Here is a 22,336-nt window from a genome sequence, read left to right as displayed (position 1 = left end):
CCCACAGGTTGAGAAAGGCTGCTTTAGGGCAAGAGTGCCTCTCCACGTGGCAACAGTGCAACAATGTTTGGGAAGCATCACAGAAGAACTAATGAAGTGGAATGATTTGTGGATAGAGCAGTATAAATCTACCACTAAAGCTCTGTTATTATGTAAATTAGGTACCCTCAACCTTTTCAGATCCAGGATCCAATTTTAAGCCAAACATGCATTTGGGGGCCCATCTCTTAATCTTTTTGCATGGTGGTTGTGCTCCTGTTGCAACCCACCTTGACCCACTAGCAGATCCTGTTCCACCAGTTGAAGACCCAGCAGGGCAAATTACATGTTGCAGAACACACCCACAAAAGCCCCCACCGAGTCTGGAAGACCCCTAAGCAAGTGATGGGTTGCTGCTAGAAGGTTTAGCCTAGAAAGAGATTATTACAGGGAGGTGTTTGAAGGGCTGTACAAAGAAAATGGCCTTTTGTGAGGAAAAAATTGAATGTAAGGAATTATGTTATGCTACAAACATTATCTGGGATGAAAACAGTCAACTGTGTGATGAACACAGGGAAGAAGTGGAGGAACCCTGGTCCTTTTAAACTCCTAATACCAGAGGAGCTGCAATGTATGAGGGTTCAGGAGGCAGGTCTGCCAAGAAGCAGGTAGACTGTTTTAACAGTTCCAAAAGAGCTGTTTTGGCTACATCAGCCTTTGCCAACAACCGCTCACATGACCCCCCAGACTGGCAGAGTTTTTCAGTTATAGCAGTTAACAGGAGAGCCCATATTTTCTATAAGGTCAGGAGAATTGTTGTTGAATAACCTACCTGCAAGTTTGTACTATATCTTAATGAGATTATGTTACTTTACGTATAGTTGGACTGGTGCATCACTAGGATATCTATTTATTTTTTTACAAGCTGTTTATATATTTTCTAAAACAAACAAACAAACAAACAAGTAAAGATTGCATCCAACTAAGTTCTACTTAGTGTGGACCCTCAGCCTATGACATACCTCAGACTTGAACACAGTGCTGGAACTCATCACTGTTTGGAAAGCTGCACCAAACCCATCTTGCTGCTGGGGAGAAACACAGGAAGAAGACATGGTAGAGATGAAGGCGAAAGATGGACCAGGAATTAGCTCTGCCTCCTGAGGTGCCTCAGAATTGGGATTAAGGGTCTAACTGTACAGGCCATTCATGCAACCCTTGCTGTTTTTCAGTGCCAATTGCTGTGCCTGTTGGATTTCAGAGATTAAAGCTGGGGAGGCACAGTTCAAACCTGCCTTTCCAGCATGCTGCGCTCTTGATAACAACCCACACATTCACACACCGAGCTGGTGCTAGGGATGGGAGATAATTTGATTTTATTTGCGTTTTATTAAGTAGCTGCCCAGTCTGCATTTTCTGACCCGGTACACAAACCGAAAAAACGTTGTCCTTCAAGACTGACACTTCTCTAAATGTTTTGATGCAGTTCCTCAAACAATGTTTACAACACATGAAAGCAAATATATTCATCAAAATACGCAAAAATGCATTGTGTTAGGGGGAAACAGCTTGCAAAAATGCCTTTATTGGATAAATTTGCACTAAGATTCGGACAAGTTTTCCTGAAGATTTTTAAGTATTTTCTTTTTACAAATCGCTGTGGAAATGTTGTGAACTGAATTTAAGACCTACTGTACAAAGGTAAAATTTACATCCATTGTTCTGTCCATTTTTGCCTCTGGCCTCACCTACTACTGGCATGTGGCCCTCAAGTGGTTTACCTAGAAGGTAATGTGGCCCTTTGGCTGAAAAATATCTCTAATCTCTGCTCTAAGGGATGGTGGTGCCTGCAACACAGGACACACTTTAAAACAAAATAAAAATCTGGTGACCTAGTCATATGTATAGTTTTCCAAGAGCCGATACAATTTCTTTCAGTGGTGCCCCAAAACACACAAAATCACAAGCAGAATGAAATTTCAGAACTTACCAATGTAGCCAGCATTACTGGGGGACCCTGCAAAGTCAAGAGACAAAATGATGTGTCATTTGCACCAAGACATTGCCCTTAATTACCATTTTTAGTAAATAATTTAATGCACTGAAAATGGGGACTGGTTGACCTACTTCTTTGTTTTCTCTGTGGTCAATTCAATATGCACACACCCACTTCCAAAATACCCCCAATTTCTACAGTAAGAATTTGCAGATTTGAAGTTCAGGTATGCTTTGCAAATCAACCCAATTTTCTTCTACACCCACAGCCACCCAACCACCCAATAACATACCTGTTGTTTACACCCCTTATTTGTGGTTTCATATAATTTTGAATTTTTAATGTCATTTTGTGGCAGGAGAAGTATATGCAAGAAGGGAGACATCTATTCCCCCTGCCCCCAAATGTCAGTCCTCTTTGCTCTTTCTCTAGCTTCAAGTATATAACTCCTTATGCATCCATTTTCCCCACAGGTTATACAGTAAGCACACGATTTATGAGGAGGTTGCTTTCCGGGGATTGCACCTAAAGCCAAAATTGCCTATAGTCAAAACTCATTGGGTTCAATGGTGGGTGGGATCGCTCAGGCATCTTAAAGCAACATAGTAAATGCAACAACAATTAACTCAACAAAAACTTTAAATTACTGGGTCAATAAGTTTTAGCCCGGTTCCAAAATAGCCTTGGTGCCAGCCATGCCTGTGAGAGGAGGGCATTCTACAGATGAGGTACCACCACAGAGTTACACCACAGCATATGTAAAGGATCTTCACTGGCTCCCAGTATGCTTCCGAACACAATTCAAAGTGTCGGTACTGACCTTTAAAGTCCTAAACAGCCTCGGCCCAGTATACCTGAAGGAGCGTCTTCACCCTCATTGTTTAGCCCAAACACTGAGCTCCTCCAACATTTTACTACAGTGGTATCTCGGGTTAAGAATTTAATTCGTTCTGGAGGTCCATTCTTAACCTGAAACTGTTCTTAACCTGAAGCACCACTTTAGCTAATGGGGCCTCCCGCTGCTGCTGCTGCGCCGCCGTGGCACAATTTCTGTTCTCATCCGGAAGCAAAGTTCTTAACGCGAGGTACTATTTCTGGGTTAGTGGAGTCTGTAACCTGAAGGATATGTAACCTGAAGTGTATGTAACCTGAGGTACCACTGTATTTCTTTGTGCTGAAAGCCACCCAGAGTGGCTAGGGAAACTTAGCCAGATGGGCTGGGTATAAATAAAACAATACTAATACTAGTAATAATGATGGTGATGATGATCTTCTTCTCCTAGTGATGGAATATTGAGAACAGAGTCTTCTGAAGTTCTTAAGGTACTGGCAGTATAGGGAGAGGTAAATAGGCTTTAGGTACAGTATTTGGGTTCCAAGAAAGTGCGGGTGCAGGTTGGTGACTGAATGCTCCACTACTCAAATGCAAATTCCCTACGCATGTCAGGGAGAAGGCAAGACTAGAATCGGGGTCCGTGATATGCCAGATTTTTTCTTTTCTTTTAATGTGGAGGGATTTCTCTTTGTTATGGAGGAGCTTTCAATCACGTGAACCTGCATGCCTGCAGTCTTTACAGCCCAGATACAGTTTGACCTTCTTAGTGAGTAGAAGGTCACAGTGATAGGGGAATACAAAATGAAGTATAGACAATTTTCTAAACACATACCGGAGGTCCAGGGGGTCCTTGAGGTCCTTGGGAACCCTAGGAAGTAATGTAGATACATGTCATGTTTGCTTGTTCTACTTCAAAGAGGCTTGCATAGTTTTGATGGAAGCAGCAATCTTGCTAGAATTGCTCTGCCATACTCACCTTAGCACCCTGCAATCCCTGAAACACAAAAAAAGGAAGAGGGTGTGAATATGGGTCATTCATGGAAGATGCTTGGTGGTGGTTGAGATGTACTGCGAATGTGAGAAGATGTTGTATGTTTGAAATCTGATCATGCACCAAAGTACCTGTCTGACGTTAAGATTTACTGTTAGTATTTTTCTGTTTTGCGTTTTGTTTTTGCTGGCCTTCAGATATCTTAAGAATTGCTGGTAAATGTCAACACACCCCATTTTTTTGACATTTAGCACTACACACAGTATCCATACCTCTCTATGGAAAACGAGTTACTAGACTTTGAAAATTGGATGGGCATCTGATGTTCTAGCAAGTAGACACAAATGTGAAGTCACTTGGGGTTTAATGGCTTTGCGCTTTAAGTTTGCTTAAAGTGACACCAGCCATTTGGTCATACTAACTCCTCCGATCTCTGGGAGCTCATTAAGGTGTACTAACAGAGACTGACTGAGTCTGCCTGCAAGCAACTCTCCTTTATCACCCCTCAGTCTCTGAAATTTTACCTCACCCTCTGCAGTTTATTTCAGTATTCATTAGGGATGTTGTTAAGTTTCTTTATGGCCACCAAACTGCAAACTTTTCATATGAAAGAACCAAAAGGAAGTAGCTATTAGCACATTGTTAAGTGTGGCTTCCGTTTTAGTTTAACCATAGTTTAGTGCTAAACTGCCTAAACTGCAGTTAATCTTTACATTGCGATAAGACAGTTTCACAATCCAGTTGAAGCTGGCTTGTTTCAGACAAACCATAGTTAGGTTAAACAAATCCCAGTTTGCCTGTCCAGACAACTGAAGAATTCATAGTTATGTTACAAAGGATACCAAATTTTGGTACATAGCAACATATGTAGTGGGAATGTCCACAAACAGAACAATTTTGGAATGAAGTTTTATCTCCATATCTCAGACAATCCCAGCAACCCCAGCATTTAGCTTTACTTCATTTACATACTTCAGATGTGGACCAATTAAGAAGTAAGGAATTGATAACATATTTATCAACTGCAGTTAGAAGGGTAATAGCCAGAACTTAAGAGAATCTTGCAATTAATAAATATTGATCACTAGTATAATATAGTCTGGCAAAGAGACATAATGGAAAAGCTGTTGCAAAAACTGAAGGTGGCAATGGAGGAGAAAAAACAAAATATTTTTTACACTGTATGGTGTGATTTTATTTAATGAAACAAATGAAACAACACATGGACGAGAAATACCTGCAGCAAACATTGTCATATGTGGATAAGCAGGCACTATTCATTAGCTCACTCCTACTCATCTGTGTTTCCCAAGTTGATTTATTCAAGAATTCATTTTACTGGTTTACTATAATAGCCTCATTATTGTGCACTGTAGAATGATATGTTTAGTATTTTACTTCCTAATAATCCCCCCTTTTTTTTGTTAGTCAGGTCATGTTTTATGATTTATGTCTGGACAACTTTGTAACAAGAAAACAACAACAACAACAAACAAGCCAAGGGTAACAAAATAAGGTAGTTAAAGCTTCAGGCTCCTCCTCACAGATTTATCATGACACAGCCATGATTTCCCTTCTGGCTTATTTTTTTATAGCCAAAAGCTTATGGAGGAGGCAGAAATCTGCTGTGGAGGACCAGCAGGTAGGAGGGGAGAGGTGCACCATTTGTCCCCCACCTTGGAAGCTGCCACATCAAATGTTTATAATTACCTGGTTCTGAACGTATCCATAATAGAGCAAAGGACTCACCATTTCACCATGACTGCCTTTGTCTCCTTTTGGGCCCTATATGGACATGGAGGAAAACACATAGATGTGCATGTCATACTGAAATCCAAAACATCCATTTGTTCAGATATATTATTTATTTTATTTATTGCGCTGCTATACTCCCCAGTAAACTGTTGCCTGACTGCCAAGTGTGGCTTGACTATTCAGCTGCTTTGCCTCTGCTTTGTGGCTGATTCACACATGAATGTGCCACTTGTCAAGCTCCATGCATAGGGAAAATTAGTGCTTTCTCTGCTCCTTAAGACATTTTCTACATGTGGGTTTTATGCACAGAGGGAGAATCTGCACATTGTTTACTACAGGCAAAGGAGCATACATTTAAATTTGCAGTTCTGAATTCTGGTGCTTAAAAATAAATAAATCAGAGCATGCGGGTCAAAGACAAATTTTGCGCCATGTGGGCACACTCCACATTTCATCTGAGTAGCAAAAGCTTACAGTGTCAGGGGTTGCAAATCTTCCCCCCTGTATTACACCTGCAAGGTACTGCAAATAACAGCTCTGAGGGATGGCAGAATTGCATGGAAGGTTGATTCCCATCGCTCCCCCAACATCACAATCCCAATCCAAAAAACCATAGTGAGGGAGATCTAAATCATGGATCTCCTGTATCCACATCTGCTTTGGTCCTGAGTGACAGGAACTCACGGCCAGTTGAAAGTGTTGGCAATGGTGGCACTTGGAATCGTAGAATAAGAAGGGATCCCAAGGATCATCTAGTCCAACCCCCTGCAATGCAGAAATCTCAATACGCGGTCCCCCATCCAATTTGAATCCATACTGTACCCTGCTTAGCTTTGCAAATGTGCTATCAGTTTAAGGTTCTCAGGGAAGCCACCCTGAAAGTGGAGAAGGCACAGAGTCCCCAGGGGGTTGGATCTGGAGGAGGAGCAGGCCCATGCAAAGCAGAGGATAAGCAGACCAGGAAGTTGGACATGCAGCAAAAGGGCTTTAAATCCAGTGGTGACTGGTGGCCAATGGGTCCAGTAGGGCAGAAGGCAGGGTGACCAAGAGCAGGTGGAGCTGGAGCCAATGTGAGGCAGAATCAACTCATTCTACTTTTGGCCCCACCCTCCTCCTTGCTGAGATGTACAAGGGCAACACTGAGGCTAAGGAGGACAAGGAGAAGACTGATAATGCTGCCCCTGGACAGATTGCAAGTAGAAGGACAAGTGGTGAGGGGGATTGGTGGAGGGCAGTCTCACTCACCCTAATGGACCAGCCCTCAGTGTTAAAACCTGGGTCTCATGGAGTCCCTTGGAGCTCAACATTTCCAGAGTTAAGCTACCCAATGGGAATCAGGAAGGGAACCAAGGTAGTGTTGTGCCACCAAAACTGAACCCAGCAATGCATATTCCCTGAAAGTTGGGAGCGACTGATGTAGAGAACCCCCACACTTATTCCCGTATTTACAATCCAAGTCAGAATGAGTCAGGAGACAGACACTTACAGGGCTTCCTGTTGGACCCCTTATCCCAAGTGGGCCAATAACGCCTTCTTTCCCCTACAGAAAACAAGAAAGGTTGGTAAATTTATTAAACTACCAGTACTTCCTAAGTCCTAACAGTCCTAACAGACCTTTCTTTCCCTTTCTGTGCTTCCCATTCACACCATAACCCACCTCCATTTTAAAGAGTGATGCCATCAGGTTCAGCTGGAGGCTCAGCTGCACCCCTGCGTGGACAGGGATAGCCTGACTTCTGTCATCTGTGCTCTAGTCACCTCTAGTTTAGATTACTGCAAAACATTATACAAGGGGCTGCCTCTGAAGAAAGTTCAGAAACTTCAGTTGGTGTAGAATTTGGCAGCCAAGCCACACACCAGGGCAGAATGGTCTAAACATATAACACAAATTCTGGCCTGACTGCACTGGCTGCCAATTAGTTTCTGGGCCCTGCTCAAAGTGCTGATTTTGACCTATAAAGCCAAATAGTTTAGTGCTGGTTTTGACTTATAAAGCCTTAAATGGCTCAGGACTGCAATACCTCAAGAACCGCCTCCTTCCACATGAACCTACTCGGACCCTGAGGTCATCTTCCGAGGCCCTTCTTTGTGTGCCTCCTCCAGAAGAGGTCCAGAGGGTGGCAACATGAGAACAGGGCCTTCTCTGCAGTGGCTCTCCAGGAATTCTCACCTGGCACTTAAAGATTTATGTAACATCCCTCTGCTACCAGGCCTTTGTCTATTAAACAATCTATGTAAGGCCTTTAAAACTTGGTGGGGGGGGGAGGGGTATTGTTTGGTTTGATACTATGCCATGTCTTTTTGTATTCTTATATTGTAAATGGCTCTGTGGTCCTTGGATGAAAGGCGGTATAGAAATTTAATAATGATGATGGTGATGATGACGATGGTGATGTTAATAGATAGGTTAAGACAAGGCCAAGTAGAAGGAGCGATATACCAGAGACAGGCTGGACTGCCCTGTTTTGTAGAGTGCCCAGTTTAGTTATGGATAGTGGTGGCAGAGCAACTTGGCCACAGACCAAAGAGAAAAGGTTGCAGATATAAAAATGTGCAGGTCCACATTATCTGGTACAGTCATGCTGTGGGGGGGGGGGAGGCAGAGGTGCCTGGGGTCCGTTAGGACCTGTAAGGGGGGTGGGGAGCAGGGAGGACAATGGCAGGCAGAACCAGAGCCAATGACAGGTGGAGCCAACTCATTCTAGCTTTGTCCCTATTGTCCTTCCTGCTGAGTTCTACAAGTAGGACAACACAGAGACTAAGGAGGAGGAACCTGACAGGCAGTGCCACTCTCTGGACTGAATAGGAATATGAAGGCAGGCAGGTGGAAGCTGCCTGAGGGCAAGCTGAGGTTGGTGGGGCAATTCCCCATGTGCCCTATTGGCCAGCCTCTACGGAATAGGAGAATACAGCCATAGAATCATAGCACCATAGAACTGCAGAGCTGGGAGGCACACTGAAGGTCATCTAGTCCAACTTCCTGCAATGCAGGAATCTCAACTGGATCATACATGACAGACAGCCATCCAGCTTCTGCTTAAAAACCTCCAAGGAGAGTCTGCCAACTCCCAAGGGAGACAGTCAAACAGCTCAGGAAATGGCAGGGAGTGGAAAGGATCAGGCTCAAACCACTGCAGTTAAGTAGGTACAGCCCCTAGGTAAAGGGAAAGGGGACCCCTGACCATTAGGTCCAGTTGTGACCGACTCTGGGGTTGCGCGCTCATCTCACTTTACTGGCCGAGGGAGCTGGCGTACAGCTTCCGGGTCATGTGGCCAGCATGACTAAGCCACTTCTGGTGAACCAGAGCAGCACACGGAAACGCCGTTTACCTTCCCACCAAAGCGGTACGTATTTATCTACTTGCACTTTGATGTGCTTTCGTACTGCTAGGTTGGCAGGAGCAGGGACCGAGCAACGGGAGCTCACCCCGTCGCAGGGATTCAAACCGCCAAGCTTCTGATCGGCAAGTCCTAGGCTCTGTGGTTTAACCCACAGCGCCAACCGCGTCCCCAGGTGCAGCCCCTACCTGGAAGTAAACCCCATGGAACTTAGTGAGGCTTATTACTGAGTAGCATGTATGGGACTGCACTGTCAATTAGTTTGGATCCCCCTAAGTCGTGCTTTGATCCACTGACATCCATGGCACGGCACAGATCCAACTCAAAGCATTTCCCCTACCCGCCATTGTCCTCTTGGAGAAGGATGTCAACTGCTGCTTCACCACAGCCTCTGTGGGTGGGTTCTAGGATGTCCCACCCACAAACGTGATCACAAACTTGCCTTCATAGCCAAAAGTGCCTTGTGTATAACAAGTTGTGGGTAAAAACTGGGTCCTTAGTTCCTCCATCTGCAGCCCCTGCTTGGATGGAAGTACCTGGAATAGGGTTGGTGCCTTTATCCCATGGTGGGACAAATCTGGCCAACTCAGACTTAAATCTCCACTGAACTTCCAGTGGTGGCAGGTGGTGCTCTTGTCTCCTCCCATCAGGGGGAGCTGCCTTCTTTGTCATCACAGAACATTTGTTTGTTCTAAACTGCATGGCATTAGCAGGATGTGCAAAGAGGAAGACATATGCACGCACACACACAGCTTCACAGAGAAAGCAGCTACAGAAGGGAGCTCCTCACTTGGACAGCTTCCATGCTGTAGCTTCTGCAACATGCCAGTTAATCCAGCTTAATTACTATTCCAGCTGTTGCTGTCTGCTGCTTAGAAGATACCCCTAAGGAAGAGATGAGGATGCAATGGTTGATGAAGGGAATAAGATTTCTGCAACTTACCATGAAGCCCTGAGGACCCTTGGGGCCCTGGATTCCTTTGAACCCGGTATCTCCAGGAGGTCCCTGTAGGTATAAAAGATGGGTGTGGATTCCAGAAGGAACTTGGGTGGGCACATATATGTTGTTTGAAAACAACCCCCCCCAATAATATAAAAGAAGAAATGGATTTGCATAAAATCTGCATATTTCAAGTACATAAGAAGAGCCTGCTGGTCAATTGTTCATCCAGTTCAACATCTTCTTCTCACAGTACGTGCATAAAGCTCAAAACAGGTTAGTGCCCTACCACTTGAAGCATCACCAAGTGTTATGGTCTGCAGGAGACACCCTGACCTGTGGTGCCCTTGGGGAATATGGCTTTGGGAAGCGTTCTTCATCACAGGAGACAGGGCCTTCTCTGTAGTGACACCCCAGCTATGAAACTTCCTTCCTGCATACATCTCCCATGCTATGTTTATTCTACTTTAAGACCTATTCGCTCCAGCCAACCTTTGGAGCTCAAAAGACGCGCACACCCATCTGTATAATATAAAATGCTGATTATTGAAGGAGAACTTTGTACTATTGCTCTTTTTGCTTTCAATGCTGCATTTTTAGAGTTAGCTGCCCTGGGCTTTTAAAGGAGCAAAAGTGAGGGGAAAGGAAATATCAACAACTATCAACATCAAGAACTGTGCTGGGGTATAGCCAGCTCTGGAATGAACAGGGGCAGCTAAATACATCACCCCTACAGGTGAAGCACTCAAAAATTCCTATACAGCATCTGAAAAAACAAGTTTCTGCTACTCAGCATTAATTCACAGAATTGTAGAGTTGGAAGAGACTCATAGGGTCACCCAGTCCAACCACCTGCAAAGCAGGAATCACAGCTAATTCTTTCAAAAGCATGAGAAGACCTATCTGTTCTCTGTTGGTTGCCTACCTAAGGGGACCTTTAATGTTGCCCCAGCCATGCCAAATAATTTTTTTCTTGTGTGAAGTTCAAGCACAGCTGGGGTAGCACTCAAATGAGCTGATCCCATGGAGAGGGGTCAAAGTCATGGATCTCCCAACAGATCAGCACCTCTCCTCCTAGTGGCATGGCAGGTCCTGGGTAACTGGCTTCTGCCAAGGTGGCTGGGTCAGGTAGATGTTAAGCCAACTGCTCAGCAACTGCTCATTCAAAAGCAGAGTGCAAGCAACACTTCCCTCGGTGAAAGTGTAAGCTTCAGTGATGTGTTATTTATATGCACAGTGATCTCACCTTTGGCCCAAACAGCCCAGCAATCCCTGGAAATCCTGATTCACCGAAGTCTCCCTGGAAGTTTAAAAATAAAAAAAAGAAATGAAAGGAAGTGTTCAAGAAGCTCAAGTTTAAAGGGCAAAGGAGGAGCAACTATGAGCTAAACTGTGCTTACAGAGGGAGGAAGATTAAAAATCCAGGTTTGTTTGTTTGTTTGTTTTGCAAATTTAGCAAGAGGTGGGAAGCATCTTCTTAAGCATAATTTTTGCATGACCTGGTCCAGGACTAGAGAAATTGTTCAGTTTTTAAGAAGTACCCGGCAGGATCAGGTCAAGGTATCAATCTAGTCTAGCAGCCTGTTTTCCACACTAGCCAAAGCAAGGCACATATTAAATATCTCCAGCAACTGGCATTTCCTGGTATACTGCTGGTATACTGGTTCTGAACCTTGAAGTTCCATTTACCCTTTGGCACAGGCAGCAGCAGAGAATGCTCCTGTTTTTCGATTCACACTTTTCCCTGCAGTATGCAGTATAGCTGCATTGACACCATGCATCTGAAGCACGCACATCAGCAAATAATCCTGGGAACTGTAGTTTTTTTAAAAAGGGTGATGGGAACTGTAGCTTTCTTAGGGTGTGCTTTAGATGTATGGTTATGCAGACCTCTCATGTAAACGTTTTCAAAGCTACAACCAATCAACACACATGTTGGTCCAGCACCCAGTGCTTTTTTCTGGGGGTACTCAAGGTTACGAAGTGGACAGGCAAGGAAGAGTTTTTATATCGTAAAGGTAAAGGGACCCCCGACTGTTAGGCCCAGTTGCAGACGACTCTGGGGTTGCGGCGCTCATCTCGCTTTATTGGCCAAGGGAGCTGGCGTACAGCTTCCAGGTCATGTGGCCAGCAGGACTAAGCCACTTCTGGCGAACCAGAGCAGCGCACGGAAACGCCGTTTACCTTTCCCGCCGGAGCGGTACCTATTTATCTACTTGCATTTTGACGTAATTTCGAACTGCTAGGTTGGCAGGAGCAGGGACCGAGCAACGGGAGCTCACCCTGTCGTAGGGATTCAAACCGCCAACCTTCTGATCGGCAAGTCCTAGGCTCTGTGGTTTAACCCACTGTGCCACCTGCATCCCCTTTTATATCTTACATTGTCTTTAAATGCATTTCTAAGCTGCTTAATATTTTGCGGGTGGTGTACACTATGTTTGGTATAAAAACAGTATGAATTAAAAGAAAAATACAACCTAAAACCAACAAAACAATATAAACCCCACATGTACATAAAACAGAGTTTCAGAGGATTCACACACATGAACCAGGGTCAGGGAAAGCCTGGCCAGAAAGGTACATCTTCAAAAGACAACTGAAAAAACTGGTGGTTGAAATCCTACAAATGGTGCAATTTTGTTGGGTTGAAGCAAAATTCAGCATCAGATTCATTGGGTCAGATTCAATGGGTCAGCATCAGATTCATCCCCCATTAGCAGTGGGGGAAGCCCCTTTCTGTATTTATTTTCCATTGCTGCCACAGATAATGACAGCAACAGTTGTACCAGGGCCACCATTTTCTTTCCCTCACAATGCCCTAGCATCCTTCTGGATCATTGTGTGTACAAGGCAGGGGACGAGGGCTACCAATGGAGACTGACTTTTCTGGTGACAATTACACACACACACACACACACACACACACACACACACACACACAGCACAAGAACAACACTTTGCATGAGATATTATGGGGGAAACAAAAGAGGGGGCCAGGCTGCCAAGGGAAAGTGCTGTTGCTGCTTCCTGTGGTGGGGGCAAAATGTTTTTTAAAAAGGAAAAGAATGAAGCCACAGCATCTACTACTACTCCACAAATCTGGAAGAAAATTTTGTTTGCCCTGAAGATAGAGGTGAAATCCCCCAAATTCTAATCATGTGCTAAAAATAATTCGACACCCACTGGGAAACCCTGCCTGCCCACTTTGGTGTCTGATTCTGCAACATGTGCGCCTGCGTTTTGAAGGTTTGTGACACAGAGAGAGCACTGCCAGAAGTCAGTATTAAGTGCAAAGCAGACAAACATTTCCAAGCAAAACACAGCCTACATTCTCTATCCGCAGGACACAGTTTTACATCTGACCTTTGCACAAGAATATGGGAAAGTCTGCTGGAACGTTTGAGGGGAAGTGGGGGGCCAAACGACCCTAAATGAGTCACAGAAATAGCGAGGTGGAAAAACTCTTTTATGGCCTGTGAAGTCTTCAGCCTCAGCTGCTGCGCTCCACGGATTATTCCAAGGGGGCTTGTTCAGCCTGGTTGTAAATGACTCAGAAGCCCAGGGTTTCCACCATTTCTGCTGAAAAACTGTTCCAGAGTCCTAACATCCTTTGGCATTTGCGAAACTTTTCTTGCCATGTTCTTGAGACATGCTTTGGCAAGGCAAGGCCTGTTTCGAAGCTAAGAAGTTGTGAGTGACTTTCCAAAGGATCCATAAATGAGAGAAAATTAAAGTAGCAAATCTGTTTTTTAAAATTTCAGGTAAGTAGCCGTCTTGGTCTGACACAGTCGAAATAAATTAAAAAATTGTCCAGTAGCACCTTAGAGACCAACTAAGTTTGTTCTGGATATAAGCTTTTGTGTGCATTCAGGACAAACTTAGTTGGTCTCTAGGGTGCTACTGGACAATTTTTTAATTTGTTTTCTTTAAAGCCCTGAAAAACAAAGCACTACTATTTGTTTTGTTTTTTTAAGCATCTTGAAAAGGAAATTATTTTCAGGAGGTAGCCGTCTTGTGTCACCTTAAAAATGAACACGTTTAACTAACACACAAGCTTTTGTGGACTAGAAGTATACAGTGTGTTGGTACAAGTGGTGGAAAGAGAGGGGGAGGGTAAACAATGAGGTCAGAGAAATAGGCTTTGGAACTTGAATGCATGTAAAAACATCACAATGCACAAACCGGCACTGATGAAAACATAAACATCCTTGCATTAGCAGGCTAATTAACATCTGTAGTAGCGGGACAAAACAGCCGCTATTGTCACTCACAGGTGACAGAACTGAAATTCTTAATAAGTCTTATAGACACATGAGGTTGGAGCCAGACTTGATCATGCTTAAGAGCAGACCTGCTGTGATAAACAAAACTTAAATGAGTCGTCATGAGTAGCTTAGCATGCTGTAAGCATGACTGAAGCCCTTTTCAGATGTAGCATCCTTGTCTTACACATAAAAGGAAGGCTGCAGGGAGAAGCATACTAGTCGTGTCCCTTCGTGAGCTGGATGGCAATCTTCTTAAGTGGCGAGTCTCCATTGCACATCAAGCCTCCCCCATGCATTTCAGAACCCTGGAAATGAGGCCCTGAAATTCTTGGAGAAGAAGCCACAGCTCAGTGGTACAGCATCTGCTTTGCATGCAGAGGATCCTGTGTTCCATTGCTGGAATCTTCAGGCAGGGCTAGGAGAAACTCCTGGTATGAATCCCTGGAGGGCTGCTGCCAGTCAGTGCAGGACGTGCTAGGTGAGATGGGCAATTTAAGGCAGTTTCCTACAGTCACAGTGCAGTCACAGAGGCCATGATGAGGACTAGAGGCTCTCTCCTTCAGTCGCCATTCCAACTCATGGAAGGCAATGAAAACAGCAAGAGGGTGTGTGTGGACGAGTGCATTTGTCTCCACCAACCCCTCCAGCCCCCAAGTGAACACAAAGACAGAACACCCAAAGAGGACTTTTGGCTGGATTCAACCCACAGTGTTCACTTGAAGGAGGGCAAGTGGCATGTCCTCCCTTTTCCTCTCCAGCTCTTTGTGAAATGGTTCAGCTTATTCTGAGCCAACGTGGTAGTGGCAGGCAATCTGGGGTCACCAGAGGTAGGGCCAATTTGTTCTGTTCCCACACCTCCTCCCCTGAAAGGACACCCCTCCCGCCATGGTTTCTTCCTAAAATGGCTGCAGTCAACCAGAAAAAGGGAGACAAAGGGAAAACTGATTGGTCCAATCTGTCCTGCTCCCTTATTAGTCTGAACTCTCTCCCTCTTTGCCTTGTTTCTGCTTGAAAATAAAGGTAAAGGTAAAGGGACCCCTGACCGTTAGGTCCAGTCATGGACGACTCTGGGGTTGCGGCGAGGGAGCCGGCGTACAGCTTCCTGGTCATGTGGCCAGAATGACTAAGTCGCTTCTGGCAAACCAGAGCAGCACACGGAAGCGTTGTTTACCTTCCCGCCAGAGCGGTACCTATTTATCTACTTACACTTTGTGCTTTCGAACTGCTAGGTTGGCAGGAGCAGGGACCGAGAAACGGGCGCTTACAGGGATTCGAACTGCCAACCTTCTGATCAGTGCAGACAAGTATGGAAGTGGCAAACTCAGGCTGTTTGGATAGCTGAATCAGCCATCCATGTAGTGAGGTTTGGGAATAATTCTTTGTGTTCAGATAACTGAATTTGAAGATAAGGAGCGTTCTGATAGCAGGACCTATGTGAGTCATTTAAATTCCTTGGCCCAAGAATGAGAGCGCTTAAGAAGAATGACACATCTACTTACCAGCTGCCCCTTTGGTCCTGCCTCACCAGGGGGTCCAGGAAGGCCCATCCCACCTTGGTGGCCTCGTTTCCCTAAAGGGCCAGCCTGCCCAGGCAACCCCTGTTCTCCCTAAAAAGCAATGGAGAGTGTCAATATCATTCAATGGAAAAAACTGTTCACTGTATGCCACGCAATGGCACAGGTGGCTAAGCTCCTGGCAGTACTGCGGCTAAATCTGATGACTTGAAGTACCTACACTAGAATCAAAGAATCACTGAGTTGGAAGGAACCCCCAAAGGGCATCTAGCCAAAACTCCTGCAATGCAAGAATCTCAACTAAAGAAGCCCCAACAGGCGGCCTGAGGGAGGAGTGGTGGAATGCCCCATTCCCAGTTACAGAAATAATTCCAGGGACTCACACACTGCTGACTTCATCTGAATCCAGCACCTACAAAGTTAACTTCTTGATAACATGAGAGCCTGCATGCTGTTTGAAGACATTTTGGTTGGCTTTCTAATGGTATGGCCATAATGTGGATTTTGATTCTTTCCTGCACTTATTGGCCAACTAAGTTGACTTATTTTGCTTTTTTGTGTGTAATGGAAATTTTGTGACATAAGGAAATTATGTCTCTGATCTTGCCACACACCCTGAACTTTTGACAAGAAGTTTGTCAGAAAATAGGCACTTTCCCTGGTAAGCCAGGTGAACTAGGAGAACAGAGACGAGCAAAGAGGCATATCACTCGTGTCACACTTGACTGTCAGCCTGTTATTCTAGCTGCAGCCGTTAGGGGGCATCAACTGCCAACTGAAAAGTACCACATTAACAAAAGGATAATTGATCCCTTATTCATCCCACCCCCAGCCTCTCTTAAAAAATAAGCAAGGAAGCGAACAAGTGAACAAACCAATAGGAACTGTGCATTTATTGTGTTAGAGTTGCAAATCTTGAAACCTCTGGCTTTCGGGACATGGAAAGATTGGGTAACTTTAGGGAAAGGCTGTAGCTTGATGGTGTAGTACCTGCTTTGCACCCAGAAGGTTCCAGGTTCAATCCTGGCGCCTCCAGGTAAGCCTGGGAAAGACTCTTGTATGAAACTCTTGTGGAGCATTGCTGCTGTGTCAGATGGCCTGACATGGTACAAAACAGTTCTGTGTGTTGCCATTTGATTCTGCCACTTTATTGAGAACCATGAGGACTGGGAGCTTAACTTTCTTTTAAAGTGAAGGTTGATAGATATCCCAGTAATAGTAGAACATCCTGTGCATGCAAAAAGGTCCCAGGTTCAACTCCAGGAATTCTCCAGGTAGGCCAGCGAAGAGTCTTCCCTGAACCACTAGGCAACCACACCGGGGGTGGGGGGCAAGGAGGGAATATAAAACGCAGGGAGAAGAGATAACTCAATGCCCGTGGGTCAGGTGGGTTCTAGAGAAGGCAGATATCAAATTCACTCTCTCTATCAAACACTAGATTGGGCACAGTTGAGGCAGGAGTCTGCTCAGGTTGCATGCAGTGATGCTGAACTAGGAAAAGTGCATCTAGTTATGGAACTCTTTTCCCACTGAGATGAGCCTGGCACACTGATTGAAACTGATCTGTCCTTGAAAGCCTTCTCTTGAAAATGACTGATACTGCGTCTTTTGTGTGGACATGTTGCATTTTAAAAAATGTTTTCTGTGTTGGTTTTTGTTGTTTCAGGAGTGTAGCATGGGTGTGTGCGTGCCAGGGGGCTGTGGCCCTGGGTGCACAATTTTTGAGGGGGCATGATCCAAGCACACCCATGCATTCGCCCCCAGTGTGGCCTGGCCTGGTGCTCCTCTCTGCCTGCCAATGGCTGGGTTGGCTGGCTGGGCTTCCCCCTGCGTGGGCAGGCAGATGGTTCAGTGCGGCCCTGCTATGCTCTGCTGGGGTCACTCCAGCGGCAGTGGTGGTGGAGAGGACTCGGCTGGCACCCCCCCCCCCCAGCGTGAGTGCTCCTGCCCAGCGTGTGTGCACCTGCCTGCCCCAGGCACTGGCAACCACTGCTACACTGCTGGTTTGTTTTGTATTGATTTTAAATGTTGTGGTTTGCACACTGACACAGATATATTTATATGATGATAAGGTGCAGCGTAAAAAGATTGAGCTAACTTTTGGCTTGTGAAGGGAGAGTCAAAAGAGTTTTGGCTCTATGGAAATGCAGTAATCCCCCAAAGCAGCTGGGGCTTTCATTGCTAGACACTGGAAGAAGTCCAGTGTTACTACATTCATACTACATCTTGGTATCAAATGCCTTGGCAAAGCAGCACTTCTGGAAAGATCACGAACAAAATAAGAAGAAGAAGAAAATGGGGGGGGGGGTAAAGTAAAGAAGATGGTGGGACTTTGCTGATTTTGCCAAGAGAATGGATACAGGAAGAGCTCCTTCCTCAAGATCTTTTGCATCTACAGATTCCTGTAGTAAAGTAGCTATTGTTCCTCCTTCTTGTAACAACAGGCACATGATTGAGAGATGTATTCACACAGGATTCTGTTTTGATTATATTTGTGTTGCTATTGAGCTATGTATTTATCCACTTAAGCCTAGATTTCTTATTTTATATTTAGTAACACTGAATTTATTCTGTGTTTGCCACATTGTTCATTTTTGCCATTTTTTTACTTACTGTATTTTGTATACAGTATTTGTATTTCCAGTGCTCTGTATTTTGATGTTTCAAATGTTTGCTGTAAGCTGCTTTGTGCACAGCCTGTTGTGGAAAAGTGGCATATAAGTAAACTCAATCAATCAAGGTGTGTGTGTGTATTTGAAGAGTTTTGATTTCCCAGTTCTCCTCTGCTGGCTGTGCCTCTACATTCCTCATATTGCTTGGGCATGAGGGCTAAACTGTGCGATATGCAAGGAGCTGCATGATCAGTTCTCCCAAGACTTTAACTTTAGAACAGCTGCAAAGGGTATGGATTTTGATCAGAGCAGCAGCGCTGTCAGAAACTGCCAGAGCCAAATCTGGGGAACCGCAGACTCCAAGTGCAACTGCCCTGTGTGGTGAACTCATGGAATTGCATTTTGGATTACATCCTGTAAAGTGGTCCCTTGTAAAGTGGTCCTTGCCAGCCCCACCTACCCACCCTGCCTGGCCTTTGGTCTTTCGTAGACAGGGAGGGTTATTTAAGTAATTTAAAAGCATGCCTGAACCACTTAGCATTTAAAGACCTCTAATATGAAAACAAGAAACAGATATCACTAAAACAAAAACACAGCTAAACAGTAGCATAATAGCAGAGGACTGGGCAGCAAAGAGCAGGTGGAGCTTGGGGCAAGTGGAGTCAAAAGCCACAACCGGCAGACTCACACTTGACACACACACAGAGAGGCCCCATTTGCACTACGCATTTAAAAGCAGTATCCCATCACTTTGAAGAGTCATGGCTTCCGCCAATGTCTACAGTGTGAATGGAGCAGAGTGTACGTTCCATGAAGCTGGGATGGAGTAGAAATAGCAAGGCTAAGGAGGTGGAGGGGAAGCGTTTCTGCACTGCACTCCAAGAAAGGAAGTCCTTTCCTCCCAGCACACCAGAGAAATCTGATCATGGCTCCCTGCTCCTGCTTTAAACCAACACAAAACTACACAACCTGCCTGTTCCTTTTCACCTGAAGCTGTGTGTGATCTAAATTCCTCTCCATTGGAACAGAACTGCAGGAGCAGCAACAGAAAGCATCCTGAATGCATTCTAACTGGTCCAGGGACACCAACCAGAGTAAAACTGGGGAGAATATATCAAAGTGCTTGCTGTGGATGGGTTGTGGACACTGGCCTGGAATGAACCACCTAATGCAAATTGCAGCAAATAATTCTGTCCCGACTGGCAAATTGTCTTGATTCCGAAGGGAGTAAGAATATTTGGAGGACCTGTGGTTTTGTCACCCTGCCTGAAGGCTATTTTTCAATGGGAAGTTAGATTTAGAAGTGCTCCCCCCACCGCCCACCCTCACTGCCCTCTCCTTCAGGAGAACGATGGGAGCAGAGCCAGCCACTGGAGACTCCAAGCAAGATGGAACTCAGAGCTTATAATGTGGGAGAAGAAGGCAGAGAAGGAAAGCTCTGATGTTAAGGAAGGGATTGGGGGCTGATTCTTTGGTGGGGAGGGGAAACTGCTCTCTGTGAATTGCTGCCCGTTTTGCCTTCCCACCTCTGGTTGTAAAAGCAAAGGGGGAGGGGAGAAACCAACCTTCAATCCTGGGGGGCCCTGAGCTCCTGGAAGACCAAGGACACCAGGATTCCCTCTTTTCCCCGACATTCCTGGGGTGCCTTCCTCTCCATCTTCGCCCTGTTCTCCCTTGAGAAAGGTGGGGAGAGAGAGTTGTGTTTTTTTAACATTTTAATTGTTATCAAATGGGGGGGGGGAATTACAGAAGGGAAAGGATCAAATGACACAGAATGAGCAATAAATATTCTTTGGTGCTTACATTCCCGACAAAAAGGATGAAAAAGAAACAAGAAGAAAGGTTAATGAAATCGACTTCTGCAGGATTCCTAATATACCATGTGGCTGAGCGTTATCCTACACCTTGTTATTCCAATACATAATAAACTGGACTGTTTTCTAATAAAGTTTGTCTCCCTTATGTTCATTTAATAATATCCAGAAGCTTCAGCATTAACTCACTTTGCTGATATTCATTTATATTTTGACAAATGTAGACAATGCCAGCAAACCCTGAAACTAATCTATGTAGTAGAGAGTTGGGAGTACAGTAACTCCTTTAAGCCTCAATAGGTGTCCTTTGGGCCTGATTCCACTCACACAGCATCTTTTAAAAAGCCCCCCACAGGCTGCTTCCCAGCAGGCAAGGAAAAACTGATTGCCCCATTTAGTAAAATGCAGCATAGATAAAATTCCTCACAATGGAGGGAGGCTAAGATCCAAGTTCACTGTTGGCTTTCTAGTCTACTACGGTGGGGAAATCAAAACAGCTGAAACTCAATGTTACAAGAAGAATGGAGCAGTTGCTGCTCCCTAGAAACAGACCAAATCTTCTCATGTCATTTGTATAACACAAAAATAGCACAATGAATTTGTATCTATGACATATGGCTGGTTCATTCTTAGTGGTCAATGGACAAGTTCTTGGTTATGGACTGGTTTAAACAAAAACAATAACAAACGATAGAATAAGGTAACATTCAACAATGCATAGCCAAATGCCTAATCAGGTGCCCCTGTGGTTGTGTTTAGGTTAAGTATGAGTGATAGTCATTTTCCCTCTTAGGTTACCAATGAAATAATAGAAAGTGTTGGCATACTGATGAATGGCTGGGTGTGTTTCGAAGTGAAGATAATTTGTGTTACCAACAGCCAATTACGTGAGTTGGGGAGTGGAAGAAACATGATGTCTTACAACTGTTCCATGCTTTAGAATGCTCTTCCACCAGCAGAGGCCTTGTCCGTACTTATTTTCCTCTGCACTTTCCAGGCACAGACCACACTTTAAAGCACTCTTGGTTTTTTGAACTCTGGAGCTTTCCCTGTGAAAACTCGCTCTTAAGTGCTGAACTGGAGCACACGGCAATACATGGAAACCCCAAATTGCCCTAAGTTGTGCTTCAGCTTTAAGAAGTGGGTTTTCGTGGGGAAAGCTCTGGGGTGAGGGAAAGAGAACGAGGACACAGATCTTTAAAGCACAGCCCAATGGGTAAGTGTTGAAAAGCCCAGAGATTCAGCAGCCACCCTTGCGACTGACTTTCAGGCATCTCCTAAAGACCTTTTTAATGCAAATAATGAAGCTATTTAAGCTTCCTTGATTAGCCAGCCATTTCAATGGTTATTTTGTATTGCTTTGTGCTGTTTCATGTTTCACTGTGCTTGTACATTTTATTGATATTTGATATAATTTGGCGGCATATACAGTAACTATTTTTAAAAATAAAAATAAGTTGCAGAATGTTGTCCTGAGCATGGTTGCTACAGCAGAAGGGCAGCGTATAGATAATCTTGCAGTGCATTTCTATGTGTCTCAAGACCCTCTGAGTTCAATGGGGCTTACTCCCAGACAGCCTAGGCGTAGAGGTCTACTCAGTAGGATCTACTTGGGAGGAAGGATCCACTCAGGAGGGAGAAGGTCCAGCTGCAAGGCATCACCCACCTGCAGGTAATGACCCAGCAGAGAATTACACAGAGGCGGTGATTATATAAATCAAGGGTGGGAACATTTGGCCCTCCAGATGGTTACCTTTTGTCCAAAGCTGCCATCTTTCCCAGGAATCCCATCAATTCCAGGAGTGCCCTCTTGACCCTGCCTTCCAACCACTCCTCTTGGACCTGGTAATCCCACAAGACCCTGTGAATATAAAGGCATTTGTGGCTGAACTGTGAGGAGATGAAAACTTGCTGCCAATTGTGCTATGCTGAAATAGGGTCACAGCAAACAGTAGTGAGGATGCAGCAGTCGGCCTGGTGCTGGAGCTGGCACTGGCATAGCTGAGCAGCACAGCGCATCCATGGCAATCTTCCCCAACCTGGTGCTCCATAGATGTTTTGGGTTACAGCTCCCATCATCCCTGGCCACTAGACATGCTGGCTAGGGCTGATGGGAGTTGTAATCTGGAGCACCTGGAGGGCATCCAGTTGAACAATTCTGGTCTAGGTAGTCCCCCCCCCATGGGGAATTCTTGATGGTGTAGGGAGTTAAGATCACACACCCAATAATCCCCAGCATCTCCAGTTAGGCCTGGGGACACCCCCCCCCATCTAAAGGCCATAGGAAACCTGCTCC

The 22,336-nt window shown here is 45.0% G+C and overlaps 1 protein-coding gene across 1 annotated transcript in view; it reads right to left on the bottom strand.

Moving 5' to 3' along the window:
- The window catches only part of COL27A1 (collagen type XXVII alpha 1 chain), a 248,382-nt gene that overhangs the window by 6,717 nt on the left and 219,329 nt on the right, over positions 1-22,336 (bottom strand). Inside the window, exons 47-57 of the mRNA XM_081897734.1 lie at positions 21,794-21,901; positions 19,792-19,899; positions 15,600-15,707; positions 11,082-11,135; positions 9,839-9,901; positions 7,043-7,096; positions 5,512-5,586; positions 3,787-3,942; positions 3,643-3,678; positions 1,970-1,996; positions 1,002-1,067 (exon numbers count right to left, since the gene is read on the bottom strand). Of these exons, the coding sequence (XP_081753860.1) occupies positions 1,002-1,067; positions 1,970-1,996; positions 3,643-3,678; positions 3,787-3,942; positions 5,512-5,586; positions 7,043-7,096; positions 9,839-9,901; positions 11,082-11,135; positions 15,600-15,707; positions 19,792-19,899; positions 21,794-21,901 (855 nt within the window). The remainder of the gene's footprint in view (positions 1-1,001; positions 1,068-1,969; positions 1,997-3,642; positions 3,679-3,786; positions 3,943-5,511; positions 5,587-7,042; positions 7,097-9,838; positions 9,902-11,081; positions 11,136-15,599; positions 15,708-19,791; positions 19,900-21,793; positions 21,902-22,336) is intronic.

Source organism: Podarcis melisellensis (assembly GCF_964234715.1).
Source record: "Podarcis melisellensis genome assembly, chromosome: Z".
Classification (NCBI taxonomy): Eukaryota; Metazoa; Chordata; class Lepidosauria; order Squamata; family Lacertidae; genus Podarcis; species Podarcis melisellensis.
This window is presented reverse-complemented; position numbering and strand designations above follow the sequence as displayed.